This window comes from Arvicanthis niloticus, chromosome 8 (assembly GCF_011762505.2).
Source record: "Arvicanthis niloticus isolate mArvNil1 chromosome 8, mArvNil1.pat.X, whole genome shotgun sequence".
NCBI classification, from domain to species: domain Eukaryota; kingdom Metazoa; phylum Chordata; class Mammalia; order Rodentia; family Muridae; genus Arvicanthis; species Arvicanthis niloticus.
This window is the reverse complement of record NC_047665.1, coordinates 62,279,500-62,292,946: the sequence shown is the minus strand read 5'-3', so window position 1 is coordinate 62,292,946 and position 13,447 is coordinate 62,279,500. Positions and strand designations below refer to the sequence as shown.

General features: G+C 42.5%; 1 protein-coding gene across 9 annotated transcripts in view; it reads left to right on the top strand.

The window, feature by feature from the left end:
• The window catches only part of Frmd4a (FERM domain containing 4A), a 579,690-nt gene that overhangs the window by 476,394 nt on the left and 89,849 nt on the right, over positions 1 to 13,447 (top strand). For all 9 annotated transcript variants that reach the window (XM_034509726.2, XM_034509724.2, XM_076939471.1 and 6 more), the window contains 2 exons: positions 1,445 to 1,501; positions 2,691 to 2,713. In XM_034509726.2, the coding sequence (XP_034365617.1) occupies positions 1,445 to 1,501; positions 2,691 to 2,713 (80 nt within the window). The remainder of the gene's footprint in view (positions 1 to 1,444; positions 1,502 to 2,690; positions 2,714 to 13,447) is intronic.

Here is a 13,447-nt window from a genome sequence, read left to right as displayed (position 1 = left end):
CAGGCATCGAGTATATTTATATAAACTACAGTGCCTGTGACATCACTAAATAATGTCATCTTATGAGACCACTGGAGTAAACACATGCTGGCATTGATGGGAATGTTCTTACTTAGAGTGTCATTATGTCTGTGGTTGACCAAAAAAAAAAAAAAAAAACCATACATGGATTCTTTTTTTCAAAAACCAAGACTTTTTTTTTAAGACTATGCCCCTAGATCACAACCATTTGGGGACTATATAAAAGAATAGAAGAGTATTTCAATTAGAGACCATGCTAGTAGTGACTAATAGAGCCTTTGTGGAGACAGAAACACTGTAGATCTGTGTTGACATGATAGCTACTAGCCACCCTGAGCTCTGAGCACACAGAGGAACTATGGCTGCTGCTACTGAGGAACTGTATTTTCAGTCTTGTCTTGTTTAACTTCAAATTGAGTCATGATCCCATTATAACATGTCTTTCAATGAACCCTCATTATGGGTTCTAAGGCAGAATTCAAACAAACAAAAACCATAGCAGGGCTGGGCATGGTTGTGCATCTGTAAGTCACAGCACTTGGGAGGCAGAAGCAGCTCTGAACCCTGAGCCAGCTCTGAGCCAGCCAGGGCTAGGAGACCAGTGAGACCTTATCTCAGAAAACAAAAGTGATATAATTGGTTATTGAGTAGCTGTGTTCCAGTGACTAAGAAGATCAGCAGGTTTGGGGCTGGAGAGTGATTACGAATACTGGCTGCTCTTCCAGAGCACTTGGGTTTAATTGCTAGCACGTATATGTATGTCTGTGTACCATGCATATAGACAGCTTATAGCCATCCATAACTCCACTCCAAGGGATCCAGCATCCTCCCTGGCCTTTACTCTATCTTTCGTCTTCTTCCTCTCTCCCTCTCCAACTCCTCTCTTTACACACACACACACACACACACTCCTTCTACATGCATTATGATGCAGACATACATGGAGGTAAAACTCCCATTTACATGAAATAAAAATTACAAAGATGAACAGATTTATAGAAATCTTTACATGGTCTGTTCTTCACTGTCACATCCAAATCTGAAGATGACATACAGGCTTCTTTGAAAAGATCTTGGGGACTATTCAGGACCAAGTCATTCAAAGAAATTGTCTAAAGAACCAAAGACACTCTAAATGTATTTGAGATTCTGGGAAACTTCCAAGAAAGACCAGGTCTCTTCCATGGGAGCTGCAGTAAGTAAGCTGTTTAAGCAGCAGACTACTAAGGAATGTGAGGCTGTGAATCATGCCTCAGATCTCCAAACTTGGGGGCAGAGGCAGGAAGATTGTGAGTTTGAAGCTAGCCTGGACTATATCACAAGATCTTCATTTTAAAGTTTTAAATTAATTAATTATTCAAAACTAAGTAGATACAATAAGAGACTCACTTTGTTTTGTTTTTTTTCTTCTTCTTCTTTTCAGGAGCTTATTGATGTTGACAGTGAAGTGGTGTTTGAATTAGCTTCCTATATTTTACAGGTAAGTTGTTTTACACACACACACACACACACACACACACACACAAGGAGGTGTGGCTGCCATGTACATACAGCAGTCAAGTCCACTGTCCAACTTTCTAACCTTTTCTAGCAACAAGATGGAAGGAGCTATTAGGAATACTGGTGCCATGCCATAATCAGAGATTTGAACCGTTCCAAGATTTCCAGACAGTATATCGTATGACCTTAGGGAAAGTTGTGTGCTTAACCTGCAATCATTTGGTACTCCATTGCTCAAGTCCTTTAAGTTTGGTGCCTTCTTTTACCCTGGGGGGAAAAACAGATGAATACTTAGAAGAAGTCACCTCCTGTCCCCCAGAAAGGCAAAGTAAAGGCCATTAGCCTGAGACAGACAGACAGACAGACAGACAGACAGACAGACAGAGGCACAGGAGTATCGTCTGTAATGTTGGCCCAGTGAGTTGGAACTCTATCACAAGTTATTCTCTTAACAAGTGTTCATTGAGTGCTGCTCTGTCTGAGGTGGCCTACCACACTCCCTGACAGACACATGGCCTCTGTGACACTCACAAGTCTGGTATAATCGGGAAGGAGCTCACAGTGGCAGAAGTGGACTGTGGCAGCCTGGCACTGTGGCATGCACCTATAATCCCAGCTGCTTTGGAGACTGGGCCAAGAGGGCAGACTGCAGCTGTCTCAACGAACGGGAAGAAGGGAGGGTGGAAGGGGAGGGGAGGAAAGAGGTAAGAGAGGTATTAAAGGAGAAAGGGGGAAACAGGGGGGGGGAGTGGGAAGGGGGAGGAAGGAAGGAGGAGGAGAGAGAAATAGTATGTGTGTGACCTAACGTAGTTAGACTTGAAGTATAAACTCCTACACACCTTTGTGAAGTTTACATTGTGCCTCTTATTCAGGTAGCACATATCTATACTCTCCCTGACTCTGACCCACCAGACAGGGTCTCACTGTGCAACTAAGGCTAATTTCACATTCAGAATCCTCCTGCCTGAGTCTCTCAAGCGCTGGGAATTATGGGATTATTCTGCTACCGCTGGTTTAGCATTTCTTTTCATTGAATTCCTGAGCAGACAGGGTGACACAGAGGGAAACTGGTCTGACTTACCCAGCAGAGAGGTAGCCATGATGGCAGGGCTTGGTTTTAATTCTTAACGACAGACTGATGTTTCACTCATTTTTTTTTCCTCCCACAGGAAGCAAAAGGAGATTTCTCTAGGTGAGTCCCCCAAAGTTGTTCTCTTGTTGGCTTAAAAATATATTTGTTGGGTTTTTTTTTATTATTATTTAAAGAAACTGCCTTGCATGTACCTTAAAGGAGGACAGAGTATTAATTAGTGAGATCCAGATGTCATACTGTCAACTGAGCAGGCAGTCTGGCAAGGCATGCCCAGAGTTAGTGAGGACACTATTCTTACTAAATGAACCTATAGAGAACCTATAGAGCCCAGTGTCTCCAATGGTCATTGTTCTCGGGCCTGGTGTGTTGATCATGCGTCTGTGGGGAGCCAGGAATCACTTCTGGGGTGTAAATTGGGTTGTATATAACCTGACAGCTCTAAAGAACAGATATACACCTTCCCTCCCCCTTCTCAATTTAGCTACTGACTTTCATGGGGAAAATCCCTATCAGATATGGAGCTTCAGGGAAATATTAACAGCATAGAAATGCACACCTATCTGCCTTCCATGGAAAGATGCTATGTTGAGAAAAAATAGACTTAACCGCTAAGTCCAGCTTGAGTGACCCTGTGGAGCTGCTAGCTTGAGTCTTGTCATTCATTCATTTAAACACTGCATGTAGGGCAGAAGAGCTGAGATTGTCCCCAGTCTCTCAGGAGAACACAGTGCCCACACAGCAAGGGGATTGTAGCTACCTTCAACAGAACTAACTGGGCATAGACAGGCATCATCCAGGTATTCTGTTTTATCAGCATCTACTGCAGAAAGCCTGGGATAGCCCATTGTTTAGGATCAAGGTCTGTCTGTAAAAGAAATGACTGTATGACCAAGAAAGTAGACTATCAAGTCAATGGGTTCCAAGGGTTGGGGCTTATGGCTCGGTAGTGGGATATCTGCCTAACATATATGAGGCTAGGTGTATCCCCAGCACGGAAGGGAAGAAGAGAGGGAAGGAGGGAGGGAAGGAGGGAGGGAGGGAGGGAAGGAGGGAAGGAGGGAGGGAGGGAAGGAGGGAGGGAGAAAGAAAGGAAGGTATCAACAACCACAACTCCAAACCCTACCCCTAACCCTTACCCTAACCATAACCCTTAAGCTTACACTTATTCTTACACTTACTCCTTACTCCTAACCCTGCCCCAAGCACAAGGAAGGTATATCAGATCTGGGTAAAGGGTTCAGGGGATAAAGCATTTGCTATTTAATCATGAGAACTTGAGGTCAAAGCCCCAGTGGCTATTTAAAAAGCACAATACCTACTGCTCATGTATATCACCCGTGCTGTGGCAGAAATAGGCAGAGACGGAGAGAACTCTAGGACTCGCTAGTCAGCCAGTCAGCCAAGCGCTGAGCTTTAGGGAGAGACCCGATCGCAAAACAGAGAGACTGAAAGTGACCAAAGAAGACACCTGTCGTCAGCTTCCTATCCCTACACTTGCCTACACAGAAGGCTACTCCTGAACACACACACAAACAAACCATATTTCTACCCCGTGCATGTTGCTATCTCCGAGTTTTGTTTTGTTTATAAATATACCCTAACCAGACCTGAGGTGTATGGTTTCAGTCAAATACCTCAGCTAAATGGAAAGGAAAACCTTTAAATCTAAAACAGTAGTTGGCAAACTTTTTCTGTAAAGACCTCGTATCTGGCTTTCCCAGGTCACAGGGTCCCCATGGCAGGCACTGCGCTTTGACCAAGTGTCAAAGCAACCTCGTGTGTCTGGAGAACTGAGCAGTGTGGTTCTGTTTCAATAAGGCTTTATTTGGGAGAACAGATAATTTGAATGTTACATAAATCTTCCTGTATCATGAATTTTTCTTCCTCTCTTCTTTTCTCTTGCCTCCCCCCCTTCCCTCTCCTTCCCCTCACCTTCTTTATTTAAAAATGTAAGAGCCACTCCAAGTTCACAGGCCATACAAACACAATCAAGGATGGATAATTGTAGTCCTTTTATCTCACTTTGACTGTTTTCTGTAAAGAGCGCTCAGGGTCTCCTTTCTCTAGGTCTTTGGCAAGAAGGAGAGAGAGAGAGAGAGAGAGAGAGAGAGAGAGAGAGAGAGAGAGAGATTTTCACTACTTAACAGGTGTCAGAGGTCTTAGCTAGAAACCTTGAACTTGGCATATGGCCAGTCCCCATTTACTGAATTTGTTGGATGAAGCTTGTCCAGTTTGTAGAAACTATAGCTTGTAGTCCGTTCTCTGCTCCTTTCTTCTGACCTGAGTTTGGGATTAGGTCTAAGGATTTTTTTTTTTTTTTTTTAAACAATTGTAAGTCCCACCTACTTAAAAGGTTTCTGCAGTTCTGTGGAGACTGGTTGAAAGTCTGCACTTTCAGCAGGGGTTTGATGAAACTTCACTATCAGCCAGCTCAGAACCCTGCTGCAAATAGTCTTTCTTTTTGAGAGCACCCTGATAGGGTGGAATGTGGACTGGAAACAAACCCATCTGTCCCACAGATCATGGGAATGTAGCCACACAGACCGACAACCAGGGAGGAGGAAGAGCAGAGCCAGGCCTGGCAATCTTTCAGGGCCCCTTGTGAGCTGCAGTCTGCTGGCGTGTTAGCTGAAAGAAGATGTGCAAAGGGCGTTTCATTGCTCAGAGTTGTCTAGAGGATTTTCGTAGCTGCAGCTGTCTAAAGAGAGAAGTAGCAGCCAGGAGAAGGGAAGGCCAGACAGTTCACGCAAGGTCAGTTTATCTCACTCCATAAACTTCACCCCACAGAGTGCAGAGGTGAGCTTCGTCCGACAAGCAAGCCCCTGATAACATATTGTTTTCTAAAGCAGGCTCGAGATTGGTAACACTCTGGAATTCTCAGGGCCTCTGTGCAAGCATAAGGGTCAGCATGGTTCAGCATGGTTGTATGGTCCAGCATATAAAAAGCTACATACAGTACATTTCACATATTGTACGTGTGTAATGCCAGCACTGTGGGTAGGAATGGGGACAAAGACAGAAGGATCTTCCCAGTGCTCGTTGGCTGGACAGCCTAGCAGAACTAACCTACAGGTGCAAGATGAGACTAAAAAAAAAAATAAATAAATAAATAAAGCTTAGAGCAATCATGAAGGACTGATGTCAACCTCTGGTTTCCACAAACCTGCAAGCACATGTTCTCACACCCCCAGGAATACATCCATAAACCACACACATTAAAAAGAAACAAATAATAAAATATTAAGAAAACCAGTCTTAAGATAGTAGTATAGGCTTGAAGTTTCGAATAAGACACATCATTTTCCTCTTCTTCTTCTCCTCCTTCTCTTTTCTCTTTTTGATCTTTTAAACCGTGGTTTCTCTGTGTAGCTCTAGCTGTCCTGGAACTCACTCTGTAGACCAAGCTGTCCTTGAACTCATAGAGATCTGCCTGCCTCTGCCTCCCAAGTATACGGTTAAAGGTGTGTGCCCACCACTGTACAGTTTGATGCCTCCTTTTGTATGTGTGCCTCTTGCAGGCCACCTCTGGGAAGATTCTTCAAACAAGGAGTTGGCCGTGGTCAGTCTGCTGAACACCAGGGGTTTTAGCTTTGGCATTTGAATTGTCTTAGTTCTGCAGCAACTAGCTTTTGATACTAGTCGTTAATGCAAGTTCTCTTACTGTGTGCAAGTGAATAGTTTTAACTTGTAAGTATTACCTGTCATAAATATATTTTCCTCAACAAACATCGATAAAAGTAAGCTTAGAAACATAGACCTTTGGGGAAGGCTTTTATGTATTTAACATAGGATCCAAGGCTTAATTCTAAGATACCATAGAGTTGAATGACCTTTGAAATTAGTGGCCTCACTAAAAAGTCAAAGTGACTCAGGGGCTGGAGAAAAGGCTCTGTGGTTAAGAATACTTGCTTCTCTTCCAGAGGACCTGAGTTCAATTTCCACCATCCATGTGACAACTCACGACCATTTATAACTCCAGATGCAGGGAATTAGATACTTTTTTCTGACCCCCAGGGGCACTGCATTAATATGGGATACCAATATACAACCAAAATGCCCATGAATATTTTAAAAAAATTAAAATTTAAGTCAAAGTAAGCCTTCCACAACCTGGAAAGCCTTCAATCTGTCCCTTCCTAAAGGCCGTTCCTGCCCCAAGCACTGCATGTCTACACTCAAAGTTCAAGTGTGGCCTGACTCTACTTTTGCAGAATGGGTATTAAAAACCTGCAGATCATAGGAACATCTTCGCTGAAGCACAAGGAAAGGAGGTTATCTGTTCAGCTGAGAGAGGCTGGAAGTGCTGACATGGTGTTCCTAGGAAGAGACTGATATGAAGGCAGTCCTGAACAAGAGCCACTCTGCAGTGTCACTCACGGCCCCCTCTGGTTCTTCTTTATGCCTCCCTTTTTGCTCAGCGCATGCCTGAAGGGCCATCTTGCCGATCTCTCCTACTTGTCAGTAGAAATGCCCATACTCTCTTCTTACAGGTTTGGGAGGGTTTTTTGTTTGTCTGGTTTTTGTTTTATTTTGTTTTGTTTTGAGACAGAGTCTCTCTACATAGCCCTGGCTATCCTAAAATTCATTCTGTAGACAAGGCTGGCCTTGAACTCACAGAGATGGTCCTCCCCCTACCTCCCAAAAAAGTGTCTACTGCTCTAACCAACATTCTTACTGAACGTGATAATGCAATATTGGGTCAGCAGTGCTGAAAGGCTGAGGTATAGTTAAGTGAGCAGCGCCAACGATAGTGAGAAATGTGGACCATGCGTGTTCCTAAAGGCCAAATTATTTTGACACAGGGTGGACAAATGTGTATACTATCATTAAAGGGTTAGGAAACTGTCTTATCTAAAAAATAATATTTTCTCACTTGTATTATTTTCCGTAGCACAGCACAAATAATCTCCTTTTGTTTCCTGATGTGTGTTCGGGTTTAAAAAAAATTGACTCATATGTGTCACCACTCAGGAAGTGAGCAGAGGTGGTGTTTCTGTTTGAAAACAATTGAATAGCCTCCAAGCTGTCAATCAAGACAAGAGCTAATGTTAGGTGGAAAGGACCCAGCACAGGGTAAAACCAAAGATTTATCGTGTAGTCATTATGGGTCAGCATTTGACAACTAGCAGATATTGCTTGATATATATACTAGCTTTATTCGGGTCCCAGTTTCTTGAATGCTCAGCCCTTCTTGTATGTGGAATATATGCATACATGTGCATATAGAACCAAGAGGTCTATATTAATGTCTTCTTACATTGCTCTCCTCTCTTGAGACAGAGTCTTAAATCTGGACCTCACAGATTAGCTAGAGTGACTAGCCACTGGATCCCCGAAATCCTCCTGTCTCCTCTTCCCAGCTGGGATCACAGACACATACCACCTTCCTTATGTTTTATATGAGTGAAAGGGATCTGAACTCAGGTCCCATCCTTAACACAGCAAGCAGTTTAATTACTGAGTTACCTCCCAAGCCCCTCTTAAGATGGTTTTTTTGTTTTTTGTTTGTTTGTTTGGTTTTTTTTGTTTTTTTGTTTTTTGTTTTTTGTTTTTCGAGACAGAGTTTCTCTGTGTAGCCCTGGCTGTCCTGGAACTCACTCTGTAGACCAGGCTGGCCTTGAACTCAGAAATCCACCTGCCTCTGCCTCTGCCTCCCAAGTACTGGGATTAAAGGCGTGCGCCACCACTGCCCAGCTAGATGCTTTTATTTATACCTTTTTTAAAAATCCTTGAGCTACTATAGAAAAGTAATACTCATTTCTTGCTAAAGTCATTGTTAAAAACCAACCAACCAACAAAGCAAACACCTGTTGAATCAACCTACAGAAAATCCAAACTTCCAAGCGAGAGTCCAATCTGACTTAGGAGATATCACAGCATTGCACTAAACAAGCTATTAGGGATAATAACTTGATTTTTTTTTTAAATTTGGAGACATTTATATCATAAGGGAAAGTTATTTTCAAACCCTCACTGACCCATCTCTTTATACTACACTTGAGAATCATCCCAGTATCACCTTCAATTAGTTCTTGGAACTTTCTGGAAATGTGATACATTTTTTTAAATAATTATTTTCACACTGGTCATGAAAGTGCATGCGTGCCTGTAACCCCAGGGAAGACTGAACCTGAAGGACCACCCTGTATGTAAGGTCTGCCTGAACTATACAGTGCTCCAGGCCAACAAGGGCTACAGAGGGTAATACTCTGTCTCATAACAAAAATTGTTATGATATGATATATGATAGCAATTGATAACATTTTTCAAAGTTGAAACACCATAAATCATTAATGCCCAAGCCCATAACAATTCAGACATAAAGAACCATTGGTACAATATGACAAAAGGGCCCATGACCCATGAGAGAGGCTATCTTTTCCTCTGTCATCTCAATTCTATCCTAGCTTTTCCCCTCTTTTTTCGTGGTAGATAAATGATTAGAATGTAATTGATGAATGTGAAGCTAAGTGCCATTGCTTTGGGATGGCCATTAGAACCATACAGAACAACCTGTACTGAGATGTACCCCGTCTGAGAGTTGTTTGAGTGTCTTCCTTAGACTAGCTTTTTTTTTTTTTGTCATCTGATTAGAGTAAAGTGATTTTTATGTATGGGTGAGGAGAGAGTCATCTGGACAAGTAAAAACATCTATTCCATAGAACTTTTTGGTAACAAGCTTTATTAAAATGGAATCACTAAAGCTCTGCTGCCCTGGGTTGTCTACTGGGGCCTGGAAATACCTTTGTTACAGAAGATTAGAGGTACTGATGCTAATCACTAAAGCAAGCCCTTGCAACAGAAGCTGTGTTAGAACCCGTAAGCCAACTGAAAAAGACTGAGCCACACTATGTTTATGGACTCCCAATTTAGCAAATGCCATAAACTCCAGAGGTAGGGAAAGATAGGAAGCCCTAACAGGCTCAGCGTTCCAGAGAAACACAGTTCCAGCAAGGAAAAGAAGTGAGATTTTAACTGGCTGCCTGGGGTTAGCTTATATGACATTTACTACTGTTTGTGCTACCCTGGCCAAAATATGTTATACAAATGACTGAGGAGTGGACCAATTCATCTGGACTCACAGTTTCAGACGGGCTCAATCTATGGTAGTTTAGCCTCAGATCCTGGTACAGAACATCAAGGTGATGGGCTTGTGTGGTAGGAGGAAGTGTCCACATCATGGCTTAAAGGAAGCAGAACACAGACAGGAAGTAGCCTGGAATAATTTACCTCTAGAACCTTCCCCCAGTAGGCAACCTACTTCCTTCAGCTAAATCCCACTCTCAAAGTTTCCAGACATCCAAAATAGCACCCCCCCCCCGTTTCCAGACATCCAAAATAGCACACCCCCCCCCCCCCAGCTAGGGACTGAGCATTTAAAACAGGAGCCTGTGGGGACATTTCAGTTTCGAGCCATAGCAACATCTGTACACAAATAAATGCCCGTCTGTATGAGAGAATCTGAGCTGATGTAGCATGCTTAGTGACTGGGAAGAAACCGTAAGTGGGTCCCAGAGATAGCATCTGTAGGGTTCTACATGGATTTCTTTTCAAAAAGAAAACCCTGCTTTTAGAAACAGAGCCACGTATCCCTCAATCAGTAGAGACAAATAGCAGCCCTTCATTAACACAAGAGGCTGATTTTTCAAAGAGGAGTTTCAGCTGAAACATTCCCATTAACTTCTAGAAGCCATGTGTTCTTAGGTCCCTGGGGGAGTAATTAAAAGCAAAGAGCATAATGACCTTTTAATATTTTATTTCCTATAAGCTGTGGGACTACATGGTCACTAGGCTAGAGAGAAAGAAATTTTGGTGAACAAAAACCAATGTTCTCTTGATTTTTTTTTCCCCATTCTTTCCACTTTTAAAGTCTGGTCTGTCCCCTTTGAAAGTGTTATTGGTAGTTAATGTGAACTAAAATGGGCTTGCTGATCTCCGAAAATCCTAGACTTGGAGGTTCTTCTCGTCAAGCCAGAGAATGCAAGTCGTGGGCCAGAGCAAGAAATTTAGAAGTTCCTGGAAAAGACAAGAAAGATCTCCTCTTTTGTAAAAATTCTTAAAACATGATATATGCATTCATATACAAAGGCTATCTTTCAAATCATGGTAAGGTTATCTTCTTGTCCAGTCGACAGGATTAAGTGTTGATAACTCTATGACAACACTATTATATTCATTGCTATGATAAAATACCATGACCAAAGTCAACTTAAGAAAAAGTAGTTTGGGCTGGAGAGATGGCTCAGAGGTTAAGAGCACACTGACTGCTCTTCCAGAGATTCCTGAGTTCAATTCCCAGCAACCACATGGTGGCTCACAACCACCTATAATAGGATCTGATGCCCTCTTCTGGTGTGTCTAAGACAGCTACAGTGTATTCACATATATATATATTTTCAGAAAGAAAGAAAGAAAGAAAGAAAGAAAGAAAGAAAGAAAGAAAGAAAGAGAAAGAAGGAAAGAAAGAGTAGTTGGTTTTGACTTTATGGTATCAGAGAGACAGAGCTCATCCTAGCAGGAAGGTATTAGCTTGATGACAGGATCAGGAAGTTGACGGTTCACATTTTCCTGTATACAAGGAAGCAAGAAAAGGGAACAGGAAGTGGGTCAAAACTAGAAACCCTTAAATCCCGCCCCCAGTGATCTACTTCCTCCAGTATGGCTGTACCTTCTAAAGACCCCACACCCTGCCCAAAACAGTGTCGTTAACTGGGGACCAATCATTCAACAAAATGAGCCATGGGAGACATTTCTCATTCAAACCACCACGACTGCAAATCAGAGGTTGTAGATAAGTCCTTATTAGGCCTTTTAATCATTTGATGTCTGTTTTCGTACAAATGGATATCTAGGTGAGAGGCAGAGGAAGTTGTTACAGGGTCTTACTCTGTAGCCCAAGCCGGCCTGAAACTCAGGATCCTCCTGCCTCAGCTTCCTGAGTGCTAGTATTACAAGAAGGCACTGTCATGCCTGACTCCCACAACTATGGGATTGCCATAAAAGGAGAAAATAGTTATCACCCTCCTCTAGCAAGAGAAATGGATTTGCTGAGACTTTTTAGAACAGAAATGGAAAAAAATAAAACCCCACCACAGAACAGTCATTTATGTTAGGAATAATTCACACTTAGGATACAGCTTTCATAACTTGGCCAGTTCTGTCACACTTAAAAATTTCAGCTTCCCTCATGGCAACTTCCCAATTGGGCGGGGAAGGGGGGAGATATCATCTGTTAAACTTGAAGCATACCTCTCAATGAATTGAAATTAATATGACTCTCTTATATACGCTTATTGTAAAAGAAAGAGGGTGCATATGGTGTTTTCTCTTGATTTCAAAATGACCCCAAGAGCCACAAGTAATTGAGAAGCAGCAGGACTCTGTCACACCACCGACAGCTTTCAAAACAGAATCTTAGAGTCTGAAGTGAAGAGTTCACACACACACAGAAAAGTCATAAAGGTTTCCAAAAAGCTTTGCTTTGTGCAGAGAGATCCATTTGAGCTGTTGAGGGTATGATTTACATTTCAAAGCGTAAAAACACATTGATTTATTTTTGCAAGTTAATACCATTCAAATCCTGTGGGAAGCACTCAGATATAAAGTAAGGAGGGAACACTGTGTTGTGACAGCTTCTCTCTTTTGTCAAATATGGATTTAATCTTGGTATCTCACTTTCAGTGAGCTCTGACGAGCACAGAGGTTCATGGTCATGACACCATGTCAAATTTTCAGAGTCGAGATTCCCAAGTCAAAGGCTGACATCGTAGAGAAGGAATCAGTTGCTTTCTCACACGCTGTTTGAGAGAAATTATTTGCCTGAAATCATAGGCTAAGAAATCCTAGCTTGGTTTGCATTTTGTGCATTTACAACCAAATGAGTTCACAAGGATTTCCTTGACGCCTAGGGATATTAGACACACAGTGAAACAAACACTCATATAATCGGGTGACTAGCATCAGAAATGGAGGGCGAATAACTCATGAATGTGTCAGTAGCATTATGGCTTAGCCCATGGTACATATCCAAAAGTCAGAATCCCAGGGAGGAAAATAACCTCCGAGTCCCCAGATGTTTTCCTTGATCTGCAGATGTCAAAAGTAATGACAAAAATTACACACACACACACACACACACACACACATACATATATGTGACATCTTCTAACCTGTCAGCTTCCCTGAGCCTGGTCCCACACCTGGGCAAAGCCTGTGATGCGAAGGACATGAACACACATCCCGTCTTTCATTTAGCAAAATCTCAGTGTTGCCTTGCATCACCAGACAGCAAAGTAGGGCAGAGAACAGAAGAAGAAAGAAGAGAAAAGTTGTTCCTTCCACACTTGTTGAAGATCAGTAGTAATAAGCCTGTAACTTCATTTCTCATCTACCATGGAGTTTTCTAGGTTCGTTGTACCAAAGAAAAAAGAAATGCTGACTGGCAGTGAATTGCTGACATTTGATGGTCCTGATGCTTCCAGATTCACAATCTCTCAATTCGGAATTTCTCAGATTTCAGACAAGTGACTAAGTGTTGGTCTCCGGTGGGAATCAACACCTCGGTCTGGCAGGACTGCCATCAAAGAGATCACTCTCCCTGAACAAAGAACCCAGATGCCGCCAGAAGTGGCGGTGTGTATCTGTAATGCCAGCATTTGAGGGGAACAGGGAAGAAGATCAAGGATTAATTCAAGGTCAGAGACTGGAGAGATGGCTCCACAGTTAAGAACAGTTGCTCTCAAAGAGAACTCAGGTTCAATTTCCAGGACCCACATGGCGGTTACAGATGGTTATCTGTAACTCCAGTTCTAGGAGATTGAATACCTCCTTTGT